Source organism: Salvelinus sp. IW2-2015, linkage group LG25, assembly GCF_002910315.2.
Source record: "Salvelinus sp. IW2-2015 linkage group LG25, ASM291031v2, whole genome shotgun sequence".
NCBI lineage: Eukaryota > Metazoa > Chordata > Actinopteri > Salmoniformes > Salmonidae > Salvelinus > Salvelinus sp. IW2-2015.
The window spans coordinates 8,361,059-8,378,729 of NC_036865.1; the positions used below are offsets into that span (position 1 = coordinate 8,361,059).

The 17,671-nt window shown below is 43.9% G+C and overlaps 1 protein-coding gene across 2 annotated transcripts in view; it reads right to left on the reverse strand.

The window, feature by feature from the left end:
• plekhh2 (pleckstrin homology domain containing, family H (with MyTH4 domain) member 2) overlaps positions 1-17,671 on the reverse strand; it is a 76,198-nt gene that overhangs the window by 45,303 nt on the left and 13,224 nt on the right. For both annotated transcript variants that reach the window (XM_023970301.2, XM_023970300.2), the window contains exon 2: positions 13,355-13,504. In XM_023970301.2, the coding sequence (XP_023826069.1) occupies positions 13,355-13,477 (123 nt within the window). In that variant the 5' untranslated portion in view covers positions 13,478-13,504. The remainder of the gene's footprint in view (positions 1-13,354; positions 13,505-17,671) is intronic.

Genomic DNA, 17,671 nt, shown 5'->3' on the forward strand with positions numbered 1-17,671 from the left:
AGCACACACACACATGCATAGACGCGCACACATGCATAGACGCGCACCACACACACACACACACACACACACACACACACACACACACACACACACACACACACACACAGCACACACATCTGTCGTGAGGAGGAACCGGTGGAGAACCGAGCAAATATCTCAAGGTTAGAACGTAGGCGGAATCCCATCTTGAGATTGGTGGCGGCTGGCCTGCTCTGAAATTGGGAGATATGTCTGTGTGACACTGCAGGAGGTGTGGAGAGGCAGCACCGTCTTACTAAAGAGATACGACTGGCTTTTCTCTCTGAGTGTTTGTGTTAGTGCGTGTGCATGTTTGTTTGTGTGTTTATATGTGCGTGTGTGTATGTTTTACAATAACAGACTACTCTTTTGCCACTTGAGTTTGCAGATGCTATTTGCATCCTACTGTAAGTTACCAACGTCTGGCCACGGTAAGGTAAACTATGGTGGTCCACTCCGACTTACTTCACAGCCTTGAGTGTGATTGACATGCCCTTGTCAGAGAGGAGATTGGTCCACGTGACATATTAACCCCAACACCCACAGGAGACACCACCCACATAAATGTGGAAAATCATCTGGGGGGAGTGAAAGCAGGGGAGAAGTGGGGGATAGGGGGGGGGAGTGGAGGGGGAGGCGAGGGGAACGCTATAAAAAACAGAGGCGAAGACAATTTCTTACCACCCCAAATGTGTTCTGTCTTTTAACCATGTGGCTTCGATGTATGTTATGTGTGGATCTGACCATTTAAAAGTAGGAAGGCCTTGTGAAACGTCCAGGTCATGCGTTAAAACCTGGTTTAGTGCGTTCAACCCACTTAAGCAATTGCTCTTTACAATACACCAAGTTCATCCTCCCAGATACAGTTCTCTTTGTCGACTCTATTGCTCAGTGGTTCTACTCTTATGAACAGGAAGGACATTTACTCTTTACTGGTGGCAGCACGCCTACTTAGAGCCGAACGACTCCAGTGCTTTTTGATGTAATTGACCTGCATGGCTTCATACTCACACAACCCTAATGTGACCCATAATACTGTAACCAGCAGTTGGCGGTTCATCCAAATAACAAAATTTTTTTTTTTTGAGATGTAACGTCCTTTCTTGTGTATTCATATGTGAAAGAACAATGGCTTCTTTGAGATGCTCGAACTGGCATTTCTGTTTTCGAGGTATCACTAACCTTTGTGAAGTGCATTAGAACTCGGGACAGTGATGGCGTGCCAGTTTACACAAAGTTGATTGAGAGAGACTAATTATTTTCAATAAGTTAAATGATGTTTATAAGTAGTAGTGTGCACCACTGTTTTTCGATTACGTGTGTTTAGTTGTAACAGATCGTATCTTGGCAGGAAAAGCATAGTTGTTGATCAGTAATTACCTTTGCCAAAATATGTCAGGGACAGATTTCGATATTTGGAATCTTGACCTGAGTTAGTAGGAGACAGAGTTGAGAGTATGAAAGGAAAATAGAGTCTGGAAGAGGAGAGAGCGGATGAGAGAGTGGAGAGAGAAGCAGAGAGGAGAGAGAAGACGCGAGGGAGAGAGAGAGAGGGACGAGAGAAGCGGAGAGAGAGAGAGAGAAGCGGAAGAGAGAGAGAACCGGAGAGAGAGAGAAGCGGAGAGGAGAGAGAAGCGGATAGAGAGAGAGAGAGAAGCGAAGAGATAGACAGAGAGAGAGAAAGAGGACTGAAGGGGGTAGGGATGAGAAAGAGGACTGAAGGGGTAGGAGACTGAAGGGGTAGGGAGGACTGAAGGGGGTAGGAGAGGAGAGACTGAAGGGTAGGGAGAGAGAGAGATCTGAAGGGATAGGGAGACTGAAGGCGGTAGGCGAACTTGAAGGGGGTAGGGAGACTGAAGGTAGGAGTCCGAAGATGCAGGAGAACAACTGTAGAGAGTCAGACCTGTGAGGATTGCTTATAGGAAGGGGGTCCCTGAGGAAGTATTCACCACCGATGCTCTAGACTGCACTTTTGGGGTAGGGAGAGAGAGAGACTGACGGGGGGTAGGAGAGAAGAGAGACTGACAGGGGTAGGGAAGAGAGAGAGGGACTGAAGGGGTAGGAGAGAGAGACTGAAGGGGTAGGGAGACTGGAAGGGAGTAGGGAGACTGAAGGGGTAGGGGACGGAAGGGTAGGAGAGAGAGACTGAGGGGGTAGGGAGACTGAGAGGGGTAGGAGATGAAGAGAGATGAAGGGTAGGGAGACTGAAGGGGGTAGGGAGACTGAAGGGGAGGGAGACGGAAGGGGCGGTAGGGAGAGAGAGAGACTGAAGGGGTAGGGAGAGAGGGGAGGAACTGAAGGGGGTAGGGAGACTGAACGGGTAGGTGGAATGAAGGCGGTAGGGAGACTGAAGGGGTAGGGAGACTGAAGGGGGTTAGGGAGACGGAAGGTATGGAGAGGGAGGAAGGGGGTAGGGGGAGGAGACTGAAGGGGGTAAGGGAGACTGAAGGGTAGGAGACTGAACGGTATAGGAGGCTAAGGGGATAGGGAGAGAGAGGACTGAAGGGGGTAGGGAGAGAGAGACTGAAGGGGGTAGGAGAGACTGAAGGGGTAGGGAGGACTGAAGGAGGTAGGGAGACTGAAGGCGGTAGGGAGAACTGAAAGGGGGTTAGGGAGGACTGACGGGTAGGTAGGTTAGATGAAGGGGGTATGGACGGAACTGAGAGGTAGGGAGACTGAAGGGGGTTAAGAGTATGAAGGGTAGGGAGTGACTGAAGGGGTTAGGGAGACAAGGTAGAGACTGAGGGGTAGGAGACAAGGGGTAGGAGACTGAAGGGGTAGGGAGACGGGGTGGAGACTGAAGGGGGTAGGGAGACTGAGGGCGTAGGGAAGACGGAGAAAAGGGAGTACGGAACGAGAGAGCTGAAGAGGGTTAGGGAACTGAAGAGGTCGATAGGGAGACTTGAGAGGCGTGGAGAAACTGAAAGGGGGGTAGGGAGACTGAAGGGGGTAGGGAGACTGAAGGGGTAGGGAGACTGAAGGGGTAGGGAGAGAGGGTGTAAAGCAGCATCATGGGAAAATAAAACACACATGGTCTCTTTGTCTGCAGTATGAGCTGTGTGGACCACTGTTCCAGCTGGCTAGTTCAGGGGCCAGAACCAACGCCCCACCTAGCCCTCCACTACCTCCCCAAAATACCACAGGCAAGGTGTGGGCGAAAGGAGAGCATTACAGAGAGTGAGAGAAGAAAGGGAGAGAGTGAGGGAAAGTTAAGTCAAAATAGAGTGAGAAGAAAATGTAAGTGTGGGAGGGTGAAGGAGGGAGAGAAAAAAAAGACTGCAGAGCGAGAGCGCGAGCGCGAGAGAGAGAAGAACTAGTTGTGACCCACATCCCTCCATCGTTCCAAACATGGAGAAGTGTAGACTGTCTCTCTCTCTCTGCCTCGGTCACTTCCTGTGCAACACGCTCTCTGTTTACAAACCCAGGAATTTCCTCCCCTGGGCCGCCAAATGATTACAAGAGCGTTTATTTCTACTCAGTCTCTCCGTTCCCTCTTTCTTTACCTTAACTCTCTCCTACTTGACCAACGTCCCAGGTTTTCCTACTAATTTGTACCTTCTCTCTATTCCCTTAGTGAGATACACAGAGCTTTCTGGTATCGGTGATGACATCAGTATGTTTGGTGGTCTTTCTTTATCGTGATGCGTCATCTCGTTCCACCTTGCCAGCACACCACTCCGGATCTCAAGTCCTCGATTAACGAGAGAAAAGCTCCACTCTACTCACGTCTCGCTAACACAACTGTAGAGCACTGTACCACAAAAACAAACACACCTTCAACCTGGGCCACATTAATACTGCACCCACCCACTGCCCACTCAGCAAACTAGCTCGCACACCCCCACACAAACTGGCGGCAGGTTGCCTAGCGGTTAGAGACAGTAACCGAAAGGTCGCAGGACAGAGTCTCCGAGCTGACAAGGTGAAAAATCTGCCGATGTGCCCTTGAGCAAGGCACTTATCCCTCATTGTTCCTGTAAGTCGCTCTGGATAAGAGTGTCTGCTAAATATAAAAATGGAAATCCACACACACACACACACACACACACACACACACACACACACACACACACACACACACACACACACAACAACACACACACACACACACCACACCACACATACACACACACACACACACACACACACACACACACACACCATTTAGGTGCCTGCAATTCACCAAACAGATGAGAAAGTGGGAGATGAATGAGATTCTTGGAGGTATACGTGCACCCCCCCACACACTGATGCATGGTTTAAAACAACAGGCGCTGACGCACCGCGAGCCCAGTACAGAGGAACAAAAACACACTGGGATGACTGCATGGGCATTTTCACTTGATGAGCTCATCTCGCCGCAGTAGGAAATCCAGTAGGACTGGGGTCAAAGGTCACAGGAGGAAAACCAGGCTGACTCCACTCAGGGCCGGACCACAGAGGGAGGGAAGGAGGATAATGAGGTCAGACTCTACGAGTGAGAGTGACCCGTCAGCCCTGACTAGGGCTGATTGAATATTTCCCTGATAATTTACAAATGTTCCATCCCAAGAATAAATCACTTCTCCCCCCGGGTAACCCGGTATTTCCCGCCAACACCAGAAGTGTCATTCTAAAGCATATACATATATCTGGGTTTTGATTTGAGCTTTTATCGGCTTGAAAATTCAAGCCTGATGCTACCTGATCCTGACGAGCCATACATTAAATACTTTTTATTAGCCCTACATTAAAGACATTTTATGAGCCCAAGCCCAAAAAAGCCCAAATGATTGTGCCATTATCCAATAGGCCTACATTGCCTATAATATATAGGCTACCACACTTCACACACAAGTTACAACAGAAAAACATAGAAGCCCATAGATGTAGCTATGCTCTCTTGGGTAAATAAATGACACAAGCTCCAGTAGGCTAATCTTTATTAAGGTGGACTGTATTGCTGTACTGTATTATACTGTATTATATGACTGAAATTACTACCTTGTCCAAACCATCAAGCTGGGAGAGAACATGCAAAGATGGTGCAGGACATGCAGCCTACAAAGATACAATTATAGGCTAGAAAATTTGATTTCATTTGGAAATATAACAGGGCCCATTTGTATAATTAGTAGGCTGGCGCATATCTAGGGCACCTTTCATAATATTTCCCCTATTGTGGTAAATGCGTATTAGACTACTTCCTTCTCTCTCTATTGTTGCTTCATTCCTTCCTCGCTTTAAACAGTTAAATGAAATACGTTTCGTGGTCCTCATCTTCCTCGTTGTAATGACATGCTTGAATAATTAATGACTAGAACAAGATGCAGGCGGCTTTCACTTCTCTTCACGAAGATTGAATGGTTCTGGGTGACGGGTCTAAATAAATCACGGACACAGCCATCACGCATTCGCTCTTCTCCCTATGAGTTCCATTAGCCGCTGAAAACAAGAGCTTGCATCCTTTTTCTAATAGCCTTTTAGTAGGCTATAAGAAATGTACACGAACAAATTCCAGCAAGCTATTCTCGTCTAGCTTTTCGTGGGACTAAGAGCTAAGGAGCATTTTTTAAGTCCAGCGGTGTACTGCACAAGAGACAGAGGCTATTCACCTATGCATAGCCCATTATTCATTAGATATATGGCTAATACCGCATTGAATTAATTACCTGAAAGAGGTAGGCTAGGACATCTATATGAAAAGGATGATCTATTTTGGATGCAATTTGAATGGAATTGTTGGAGAGAGAAAGACTGCGAGAGCGTGCTCCCGTAAATCTACATAGTTCTGTCCTTGAGCTGTTCTTGGCTATTAATGTTCTGTATTATGTAATGTTTCATGTTTTGTGTGGACCCCCTAATAAAATACCAAATACTGTATGCACAGATTTAAAGCAACTATATTCGAGTGAAATAAATAAAATGTACAATAAAAAAATAAAGGTGGCTCCCGAAAACCAGATGTTGATGTGTAAATTAGACGCGCATTCAGTCATTATATTACGGTATCATAGGCTATGCTGCAGCAAATATAGGCCTACCTGTCACAAGAAAAAAAAGTGACCATGATGAGATGAAACATGCATTGTGAACCGCGCTCCTCCTGAGATGCGCTGTCTGTTCCCACCCTGAGAGTTGATGATTGATCATGCAGAGAGATGGCCGTAGAGGAGCCATATTTAGACATCTTATATAATTTAACAGTTCCATTTCACATCATGCTGTTCATATAAATAATTTATTGTAATTTACCAGTTTCTCGCAATTATTTATCCCGGGAAAAGGGAGTGGGTTTGGGCGGGAAATATTGGTATATCTCGTTAACCCGTTATCCGATATTCAACCCTACCCCTGAACCCTGGCGTACGTTTCTGGTGTTTTCATTTGAGATTTTTATTTAACCTTTATTTAACTAGGCAAGTCAGTTAAAAACAAATTCTTATTTACAATTTAGAAGGGGAGTTACACTGTTATGAGGCCTACATTACATATACAGTGCCTTGCAAAAGTATTCCTCCCCCTTGGCGTTTTTTCTATTTTGTTGCATTAACAACCTGTAATTTAAATGGATTTTTATTTGGATTTCATGTAATGGACATACACAAAATAGTCCAAATTGGTGAAGTGAAATGATAAATATATTTTCTTTTCCATAAAATAACGGAAAAGTGGTGCTATGAAGACCCTAAATAAGATCTGGTGCAACCAATTACCTTCAGAAGTCACATAATTAGTTAAATGAAGTCCACCTGTGTGCAATCTCAGTGTCATATGATCTGTCACATGATCTCAGTATATATACACCTGTTCTGAAAGGCCCCAGAGTCTGCAACACCACTAAGCAAGGGGCACCACCAAGCAAGCGGCACCATGAAGACCAAGGAGCTCTCCATATAGGTCAGGGACAAAGTTGTGGAGAAGTACAGATCAGGGTTGGGTTATAAAAAAGTATCAGAAACTTTGAAAATCCCACGGAGCACCATTAAAACCATTTTTTTTTAATCGAAAGAATATGGCACCACAACAAACCTGCCAAGAGACGGTCGCCCACCAAAACTCATGGACCAGGCAAGGAGGGCATTAATCAGAGAGGCAACAAAGAGACCAAAGATAACCCTGAAGGCGCTGCAAAGATCTACAGCAGAGATTGGAGTATCTGTCCATAAGACCACTTTAAGCCGTACACTCCACAGAGCAGGGCTTTACGGAAGAGTTTCCACAAAAAAAGACATTGCTTAAAGAAAAAAATAAGCAAACACGTTTGGTGTTCGCCAAAAGGCATGTGGGAGACTCCCCAAACATATGGAAGAAGGTACTCTGGTCAGATGAGACTAAAATTTAGCTTTTGGCAATCAAGGAAAACACTATGTCTGGCACAAACCCAACACCTCTCATCACCCCGAGAAAACCATGCCCAAAGTGAAGCATGGTGGTGGCAGCATCATGCTGTGGGGATGTTTTTCATCGGCAGGGATTGGGAAACTGGTCAGAATTGAAGGAATGATCGATGGCGCTAAATACAGGGAAATTCTTGAGGGAAACCTGTTTCAGTCTTCCAGAGATTTGAGACTGGGACGGAGGTTCACCTTCCAGCAGGACTATGACCCTAAGTATACTGCTAAAGCAACACTCAAGTGGTTTAAGGGGAAACATTTAAATGTCTTGGAATGGCCTAGGAATGGTCAAAGCCCAGACCTCAATCCAATTGAGAATCTGTGGTATCACTTAAAATTGCTGTACATCACCAGGACGCATCCAACTTGAAGGAACTGGAGCAGTTTTGCCTTGAAGAATGGGCAAAAATCCCAGTGGCTAGATGTGCCAAGCTTATAGAGACATACCCCAAGAGACTTGCAGCTGTAATTGCTGCAAAAGGTGGCTCTACAAAGTATTGACTTTGGGGGAGTGAATAGTTATGAACATTCACATTTTCTTTATTTTTCTTCTTCTTGTTTGTTTCATTTAAAAAAATGTTGCATCTTCAAAGTGGTAGGCATGTTGTGTAAATCAAATGATCCAAACCCCCCTTAATTTTAATTCCAGGTTGTAAGGCAACAAAATAGGAAAAATGCCAAGGGGGGTGAATACTTTCGCAAGCCACTGTTTATTACATGGTTAATGATGAAATATGGGAAAGGTATCCTTCTTTCAAATAGTTAAATTCTTCAAAATGCCCCCGATCAACTTCAATATACCATAGGCCTAAACAAAAGCACAAGCATTTTCCCAAAGATTGTTTGGCTCAACAACTGAGCGGTAACTGTAATTCAAGTCAGTGGCATCCAAGAATGCATTGCGTGATGGAGCCCTGTGGTCAGGCTGCTGTTTACATTAACCTCTAATCAGGCCTCCCTGGAGACCTCAGGCCTCAGAACTAGGCCAGCAAACTACAGGGGCCAAGCAGGCCCACCCCACCATGCAGGCCAGACCAGACCATGGCTTGGGCCCTCTCTCTCTTTCGCTCACTCTATATCTCTCTCTCTTTTTGGGTCGTTCCACCTCAAAAGCACAAGAAAGAGAATTGACACCAACCATCTCAGATTGTTCTGAAATAGTTTCTGTTCTTAGAAACAGATAAGATTAGCTAGCATTCCTTCAACATTATTTTGTTGAAATATTCGTTGAAATTCGCCAGTCGTGGACTCTACAAGGTGTCAAAAGCGTTCCACCGAGATGCTGGCCCATGTTGACTCCAACGCTTCCCACAGTTGTGTCAAGTTGGCTGGATGTCCTTTGGGTGTTGGACCATTCTTGATACACTCGGGAAACTGTTGAGCATGAAAAACCCACACTCAAACCAGTGGGCCTGGCACCTACTACCATTCCTCGTTCGAAAGGCACTTACAGTGCATTCGGAAAGTATTCAGATCCCTTCCCTTTTCCCACATTTTGCTACGTTACAGCCTTATTCTAAAATTGATTAAATTAAATGTTTTCCTCATCAATCTACACACAATACCCCATAATGACAAAGCGAAAACAAGTTTTAGAATTTTTTTCAAATAAGAAAAACAGATTCCTAGTATTTAGACCCTTTGCTATGAGACTCGAAATTGAGCTCAGGTGCATCCTGTTTCCATCCATTTGTCATCCTTGAGATGTTTCTCCAACCTGATTGGAGTCCACCTATGATAAATTCAATTGATTGGACATGATTTGGAAAAGCACACATCTGTCTATATAAGGTCCCACAGTTGAGTGTCAGAGCAAAAACCAAGCCATTAGGTCGAAGGAATTGTCCTTAGGGATCCGAGACAGGATTGTGTCGAGGCACAGATCTGGGGAAGGGTACCAAAACATTTCTGCAGCATTAAAGGTCCCCAAGAGCACAGTGGCCTCCATCATTCTTAAATGGAAGAGGTTTGGAACCACCAAGACTCTTCCTAGAGCTGGCCGCCCGGACAAACTGAGGCCTGAATTTCAAGCGTCAGGAGGAAACCTGGCACCATCCCTACGGTGAAGCATGGTGATGACAGCATCATGCTGCAGGGATGTTTTTCAGCGGCAGGGACTGGGAGACCAGTCAGGATCGAGGGAAAGATGAACGGAGCAAAGTACAGAGAGACCCTTGATGAAAACCGGCTCCATAGTGCTCAGGACCTCAGACTGGGGCGAAGGTTCACCTTCCAACAGGACAACAACCCTAAGCACACAGCCAAGACCGTGCAGGAGTGGCTTTGGGACAAGTCTCAATGTCCTTGAGTGGCCCAACCAGAACCCGGACTTGAACCCGGTCTAACATATCTGGAGAGACCTGAAAATAGCTGTGCAGGGACGCTCCCCATCCAACCTGACAGAGCTTGAGAGGATCTGCAGAGAAGAATGGGAGAAACGCCCCAAATACAGGTGTGCCAAGCTTGTAGTGTCATACCCAAGAAGACTTGAGGCTGTAATCGTTGCTAAAGGTGCTTCAACAAAGTGTGATATCAGTTTTCAATTTTTTATAAATATGCCCCAAAAAATAAAAACCTGTATTTGCTTTGTCATTATGGGGTATTGTGTGTAGATTGATAAGGGGGAAAAAGTATTTAATAAATTGTAGAATAAGGCTGTAAAAATTACCCTCTGAATGGCACACATACACAACCCATGTCTCAATTGACTGAAAACCTACAGGACAGTAGATCTCCAGGAAGAGGGTTGGAATGAAACCCCACAGGACAGTAGATCTCCAGGAAGAGGGTTGGAATGAAACCCCACAGGACAGTAGATCTCCAGGAAGAGGGTTGGAATGGAAACCCACAGGACAGTAGATCTCCAGGAAGAGGGTTGGACTGAAACCCCACAGGACAGTAGATCTCCAGGAAGAGGGTTGGACTGAAACCACACAGGACAGTAGATCTCCAGGAAGAGGGTTGGACTGAAACCCCACAGGACAGTAGATCTCCAAGAAGAGGGTTGTACTGAAACCACACAGGACAGTAGATCTCCAAGAAGAGGGTTGGACTGAAAACCCACAGGACAGTAGATCCCCAGGAAGAGGGTTGACTGAAAACCCACAGGACAGTAGATCCCCAGGAAGAGGGTTGACTGAAAACCCACAAGACAGATCTCCAGGCAGAGGTTTGGGCAACCCTGCTCTACACTGATTGAAGTGGATTCAACATCAACATCAATAAGTAACATCAATAAGGGATCATAGCTTTCACCTGGATTCAGGTGTTCCTAATGTTCCTAACATTTTTCTAACAATGAGTTAGACATGAGGAATCCAAAGGAATGGTCAACAACAAAAAACACAGACCCCCCCACGCATATCCCCCACCAACAACAAGTATACAGTATCAGTTCTCTGTCTGACAAGTAGTATGGAGATGCAGCTCAGAGTATTGTTTCCTTATCCTCTGTAAAGTATTCTCAGTGAATTTGGTCATGTTTTTTCCCCTGCTGTTTTCAGAGAAATTACTCATTGAAGTTGATAGGTTTATGTCCTTCTAGGCAGAGCTGCAAAGAAAAAGCCATATCTCAGACTGGCCAATAAAAAGAAAAGATTAAGATGGGCAAAGGAACACAGAACCTGGACAGAGATACGGCTTTTTCTTTGCAACTCTGCCTAAAAGGCCAGCATCCCAGAGTCGCCTCTTCACTGTTGACGTTGAGACTGGTGTTTTGCGGATACTACTTAATGAAGCTGCCAGTTGAGGACATGTGAGGCGTCTGTTTCTCAAACTAGACACTCTAATGTGCTTGTCCTCTTGCTCAGTTGTGCACCGGGGCCTCCAACTCGTCTTTTTATTCTGGTTAGAGACAGTTCGCGCTGTTCTGTGAAGGGAGTAGCACACAGCGTTGTACGAGATCTTCAGTTTCTTGGCAATTTGTTACATGAAATAGCCTTCATTTCTCAGAACAAGAATAGACTGACGAGTTTCAGAAGAAAGTTATTTGTTTCTGGCCATTTTGAGCCTGTAATCGAACCCACAAATGCTGATGCTCCAGATACTCAACTAGTCTAAAGAAGGACAGTTTTATTGCTTCTTTAATCAGAACAACAGTTTTCAGCTGTGCTAACATAATTGCAAAGGGGTTTTCTAATGATCAATTAGCCTTTTAAAATGCTAAACTTGGATTAGCTAACACAACGTGCCATTGCATTGGAACACAGGAGTGATGGTTGCTGATAATGGGCCTCTGTATGCCTATGTAGATATTCCATTTTTTTATTTTTAAATCTTCTGTTTCCAGCTACAATAGTCATTTACAACATTAACAATGTTTACACTGTATTTCGGATCAATTTTATGTTATTTTAATGGACAAAAAATGTGCTTTTCTTTCAAAAACAAGGACATTTCTAAGTGACCCCAAGCTTTTGAACGGTAATGTATATATATCTTTAACTCTGCATTTTTGGAAAAGGACCAGTAAGTAAGCATTTCACTGTTACCGTCTGTTGTTTATGAAGCATGTGACAAATACAATTAGATTAGATAAAGGCTAAAAAGTTAGCATTTGAAGGAAACCAATTAGGGCACACTATCCCTTTAATGTTGAGGGGGGGGTTCTTAAAAGAAAATCACCACATAATAGCAGGAACATCACCATCTAGTGGTCAGAACCTGGTAATATCAGCATGTAGAATGGGACATAAATCTAACAACTTCAATGGCAAATTTCTCTGAACAGGTGGGGAAAAAAACATCACCAAAATCACTACATTACATAAGACGAACAAACAATATTCCCGAGCCACAGCGCCATACTACTAGTCAGACATAGAGAACTGATACTGTCTTGTTGTTCTTGGTTTGGGATTGGCGTGGGGGGGAGGCCCGGGGGGGGCTTTTCACAACTTCTTTGAATTCCTCATGTCTTACTCATTGTAAGAAAAAGTTTGGTCCAAATCAGATGTTAGTACAATATTTATTGAACATTATATGAATCCTATGGATTAAAAATGGCCAATTTGGCTCCAACCAATTGGCTTAATTTCTCACATATGAAATTATATTTCAACAAAATAATCTCTCAGGAATGCTAATCTTATCTGTTTCTAACTATAGAAACAATTTCAGAACATTCTGAGATGGTGGGTGTCATGGCTTCCTGGAATGACACACACACACACACACACACACACTTGCCGCCTGCCACATAACCAAGTCTTCGTCATCCTACCTCATTCTTGCTCTCTCTCCCTCTACCTTTCTCGCAGTTCTACATTACTGCACACACACAAGCACACATAAACCACACCCCACCACTCCATAACCTAGATAGTAAAACACTATTCCACACCATACATGGATTGGTGTTTAAGGAGATTCTGCACTTCAACACAAAGAGAGAGAGATGGAGAGAGCGTGTTTGTGTACGAGAGAGAGAGAGCCTAGGAAAGAACAGCTCTCCCCTTTCCCCACAGCAGATACTCAACAGATGCTTCAAAGTCTGACTGACTGTAATAGAGATGGCAGTTCATTTAGAGACAGGCTCCAAACAGAGATCCTCGGGCAAGAGGATGTGCCTCTCCAACGTGGGAGGAAACCCGTGGATAACACCACTTCCTTGTTCTGTAACAGTAGCAGTTAATAACAGCTCCAAATGAGGGGAAGTGGTTGAGATGGAATATTTTGCTCAGTCAGCATGAGATAAGCGGTGAAACGGCTAGTTAAGAGTGCTAATGAGAAAGGATGAAGGACTGGCTGCTTGGAATGGTAATGGATGATATTTCTGTGACTGTTTTGGGGGGGGGGGGTTTGAGAGTGTTACGGTCTTCTTCTTTCTTTACTGCTGGTGCGATTGCTTTAGTTTGCTTCCTATAGGAGAGCCTGGGATGTAAGGCTACTTGGGATCATTTAACAACGTACAGGTTAGATTTGTTAGAATTTGATACAACTTGTTACTTAGGACCAACCTTGTCTGCCGTTAGCTCTCGGATCTTGATGATCTGCACCCGGAACTTCATGAGCAGGGCTTCCAGGACGAAACACTTCTCCTTCCAGTCCTCCTGTCCCAGGGCCTCCTCTGCCTCTGCCATGGCCCCTGTCCCTGCCCCCTCCAGCCCCTGTGGAACACAGAGAAAGATACATTACTGACAATGGTGCAGTCACCTCTATTTAGTTACTTGGGAATTCTGATAAGAATGGCAGAATCGTCCTTCCGTTAAGATCCTTTCCCCTATGTCGTGGACTGTGAAAGAGAGGGTGGATGAGATGCATGCAGCTGAGACGGATAGACACAGAGTAGCTGTTGTTCTGAAACTGTAACTGTATTTCCCATCTGGCACCCCTCAAATGTTCCAAGGCTGGGCTTGACTAGGCTGGACTGGACACAACTGGTAGTCAAACAGAGCAATGTGAGAGAAACGTGTATGGGCAATTCCACGGTTACAGATTTACACTTTGACTCAGTTTTAAAAAAAAATAAAATGTACGCCAAACAAGGACTACTTTTAACAACATAAAAACGTGATACAAAGATTATTTAAGTGTATAGTAGAACACTCTTTAATCAGGCAGCTGCGAGGGAGACCTACATTATCTCTGGCTTCACAAGGAAGAACTCCAAGAGTAAATGGTAACATGTCCCTTATATAGTGGGAGGTGATAATACAATCACATTGTTATTTTATACAAGCAACAGTTCAGGAACAAAATGGCCTTGTGTTAGGGTGCAGACATACCAGGAGTCTATGAAAGGCATAACTGTCACAACCCTGACCTTAGAAATCCTTTTATTTCTCTAGTTGGTTAGGTCAGGGTGTGACTAGGGTGGGCATTCTAGTTTTTCATTTCTAGGTTGGCCTGGTATGGTTCCCAATCAGAGGCAGCTGTCTATCGTTGTCTCTGATTGGGGATCATACTTAGGCAGCCTTTTCCCACCTGTTTGTTGCGGGATCTTGTTTTTGTATTGTAGCCTTTTTGCACTACAAAGCTGCACGTTCCTTTTGTTACTCTTTATTGTTTTGTTGTTGGTTCACATTAATAAACATGATGAACGCCTTCCACGCTGCACCTTGGTCCAATCCTTCCAACAACGAGCATTACAATAACATCACAGTCCAACACAGAACATATCCCTTGAGAAGTGAAAACAGCTCACCCCAAATTCTGCCACTACAAGACGCAAACTGTGTAAGAGAAATATGGTAAAATCTCCCTCAGGTTTTTATGCGACCATATTTCCCCCAAACTGTTAAATATCTGCTCTGAATTAAGATTCACAGATGTCTGCAGAAAGAATGGGAGGTCAGCTATTCAGCTATGACATGGCATCTTGAGTTTGAAAACATCTATTTTGGTCATTGAACTACAGTAAGTGAAGTGGATTTACACCTGGTAGTGGAATTATGGCAACAGAATTACATCATGGGTCCCTGATTGTACTACACAGAAATGTATAATTATGGAAATGAATGTCTTTCTCATGTTTTACAACTTTGGACATTACAGCACAGCAGAGCACAGTAGAGTACAGTGCAGTACAATACAGTATAGCACAGTAGAGTACAGTGCAGTACAATACAGCAGAGCACAGTAGAGTACAGTGCAGTACAATACAGCAGAGCACAGTAGAGTACAGTGCAGTACAATACAGCAGAGCACGGTAAAGTACAGGTGCAGTACAATACAAGCAGAGCCAGCAGTAGAGTACAGTGCAGTACAATACAGCAGAGCACGGTAGAGTACAGTGCAGTACAATACAGCAGAGCACAGTAGAGTACAGTACAATCAGCAAAGACGGCATCAGCAGAGTACAGTGCAGTACAACTACAGCAGAGCACAGCAGAGTACAGTGCAGTACAATACAGCAGAGCACAGTAGCAGTACAGTACAATACAGCAGAGCACGAAGTAGAGTACAGTGCAGTACAATACAGCAGAGCACAGTAGAGTACAGTGCAGTACAATACAGCATAGCACAGTAGAGTACAGTGCAGTACAATACAGCCGAGCAGACTATGGTAGAGTAGAGTACAGTGCAGTAGAGTAACAGTACGGTAGAGTTCAGTAAAGTAAATAATTCAGTACACAATATACTGAACTCTACACTACTTGTATTTACTGTAATGTATTGAACCGTACAACTGTATTGTATTATACTGTTCTCTACGGTGGCCTACTCACTGTACTGTAGTGTATTGTACTCTACTGTGATTTGATTCGATTTGATTAGGATCTTTTGTCCTCATGTGGACTAATCTTCCAAGAGTCCTTAACATTAAAATACAATTTATAATATGATCACATTTTCACATATAACACACTTTACAAACAGACATAATACACGAATATATTGACCCGATAAATACTCTAACAATCTGAAAAGAGAGATTGATTCCTATCATACCATAGTCCTGCTCAACCTTCCAATGTATTACAGTTGAAGTCGGAAGTTTACATACACGTAACCTCTTTTCTGCTCCGTCAGGCTCTGGTTCACAAACATGACCAGGTGAGGAGAGAGCTGTGTGGTATGTATGTATGTATGTATGCATGTATGTATACACACACAGTTGAAGTCGGAAGTTTACATACAACTCAGCCAAATACATTCCAATTGACTGAATTATGTCAATTAGCTTATCAGAAGCTTCTAAAGGCAGGGGTGTCAAAGTCAAATGGACGGAGGGCCAAATAAAAATGTAGCTACAAGCCGAGGGCCGGACTGTTCGAATGTTCATTGAAAAATTTTTAAATGACGCATTAAGTCTAGTGAACCTAATTGAACCTACTGAAAACTAACAAATATATTCCAATATGATCAGATAAATAAAGCAATATTTTCTTATGGCTCTGTCAGTATCTTTAATTTTCAACAGACACAAAAGACAAATTTCCTTATATAAAAATCCCCATAACATGAACATTAAATGAAAGAAACCGGTATTCAAGGCACCATCAGTAGCCTATATTTTCTATTTTAGCAAAAGTGGGCTAATTACTTCAAAGAAAAAAAACAATAATAGCAATTTTCTATCATCCCACTCAACTGAAATATTTTAAAATATAATTGGATTGAAAATACAATAAAATAAAGTGCAAAAATCTATTAATCAAAAACAACACTTGTTTAAGGAGAAGTAACATGCGTGAAAACAAATATTAAACTTGAACTTTTAAACTTGAACTGAGTAAAAACTCTAAATATGTGATTGCACAGTAATGTTCACTTGTTTGAGGTTGAGGGTGATACTTGGTGGTGTCCCATCTTTTCCACAAGTTCATCAATGTTCGGGGTAAGGCTCTGAGCTGAGGAAATCCTCAGAATTGAGTGGAGGGTTTCAGCAGTAAGTCGACTTCTGTGTGATGTTTTGTTCAGGTTCATCAAAAGAAAACAGTTGTTCACACAGGTATGTGCTGCCAACATAGACAACGTTTGAGCAGCCTGGATGCGCAGCTGGGGCATGTGTCGGGGAGGAAACGGGCGAACTCCGCAGCACCCACTGCCGAATATTTTGCCCTCAGTGCATCATTGCATTGGAGGTCAATCAACTCCATTTGGAGGTTGTGGTGGTGAGCTTTCACGTCAACAGCATGGGTTACCCGAGCAGTTCCAACCTGCTTTTTTGTGCTTCAAAGTCAGCAAATCGGCGTCGAAAGTCAGCGGCAAGCATACCTATTTTATGAACCAACTGTGCGCTCGGGAACGCACTGGTAGAGAGCTTCTCTTTCATGGTCTGGCAGCTGGGAAAGTGGCTCAAATTTTCTTTCCGCATCTGCGTCTCCCACAGAGTCAGTTTGGTTTTAAATGCCTTCACTGTACTGTACATATCAGAGATGACATGATCCCGACCCTGCAGCTGCAAGTTCATTGCATTCAGATGACTCGTAATGTCACACAGAAAAGCCATTTCACACAGAAACATTTCGTCTCGGAGTTGTGTTGTGTCTTTCCCTTTGCTGTCCAAGAACAGACAAATCTCCTCACGAAGCTCGAAACATCTTTGAAATGTAGTATTGGTGCGTGTAAAAGATCTGCGGGCTGCCGGCTTGCTGCGGTCTGCGGGCCGGTTCTAATAATAAATCAAGATCATCCCAGGGGCCGTAAAAAACCTTCTCGCGGGCCGGATGTGGCCCGCGGGCCTTGACTCTGACATATATGTTCTAAAGCCATGACATGTTCTGGAATTTTCCAAGCTGTTGTAAGGCACAGTCAACTTAGTGTATGTAAACTTCTGACCCACTGGAAATGTGATACAGTGAATTATAAGTGAAATAATCTGTCTGTAA